Source organism: Loa loa (genome assembly GCF_000183805.2).
Source record: "Loa loa unplaced genomic scaffold supercont3.4350, whole genome shotgun sequence".
NCBI classification, from domain to species: Eukaryota; Metazoa; Nematoda; class Chromadorea; order Rhabditida; family Onchocercidae; genus Loa; species Loa loa.
Window position 1 is genome coordinate 1 of NW_018112526.1, and position 776 is coordinate 776.

Below are 776 nucleotides of genomic sequence, written 5' to 3' on the forward strand. Positions count from 1 at the left end.
ACATATGGCTTGAGCGCAGTATGTACGGATCGGTGTTCCGCTAAATTAGACCGGAACCGGAATGCTTTGCCGCAAATTTCACAAATAAATGCTTTATCAGTATGGAACATATGCTGATGTTGTTGAAGTAATTTTTGGCTAGCAAAAGTTTTAGGACATAAATTGCAGGTAATCTCGTGAACCTGAGATGATAGACCAGTGATTGAATTTGGCTGAGTTGGTAAAACAATAGCAGAAGGTGGCGGTAATGACGGCGTTGTTGCTGTTGTTATTGTTGTTGCTACTGTTGTTGCTGCCACTGCTGTTGTTGTTGCTGATGATGATGATGATGATGATGGTGATGAAGATGATGATACCTGATGATGACGATGATGATGATGCTGCTGCTGCTGCTGTTGGTGGTGTTGATGATGTTGTTGATGCTGCAACTGTTGGATGGCACTTACTGCTACTGCTGTAGCATTAGTAGTATTAACAGCAACCTTATTGTCTCCGCCTTCGGGCGTTGTTGTCGTTTGTAGCACAGTATTATTACAACTATTACTACCACCACTGTTACTTGTGCTATTGCTACTTCGGATCGCGTTAGCAGCTGCTGTAGCTGCTGATGCAACTGCTCCAGCTGCTGATACCGATGCAGGTAACGTAGCTGTTGGTGGTGATGATGATGATAATAATAAACTGTTTCCACTCATTATATGTATTACAAATTCACCGTTTTTAAAATGAGGAAAGAGAAAATAATATATATATATATATATATATATATATATGTA

General features: G+C 40.1%; 1 protein-coding gene across 1 annotated transcript; it reads right to left on the reverse strand.

Moving 5' to 3' along the window:
• Positions 1-26: 26 nt before the first annotated feature.
• On the reverse strand, positions 27-737 carry LOAG_16150 (hypothetical protein; the record flags this gene model as incomplete). Its single annotated transcript, XM_003151638.2, has 2 exons — positions 447-737; positions 27-422 (listed from the first exon to the last, which is right to left on the reverse strand). Coding segments are annotated over exons 1-2 (645 nt in total), but the record flags the coding sequence as incomplete, so codon positions are not given.
• Between the last annotated feature and the right edge of the window lie 39 nt (positions 738-776).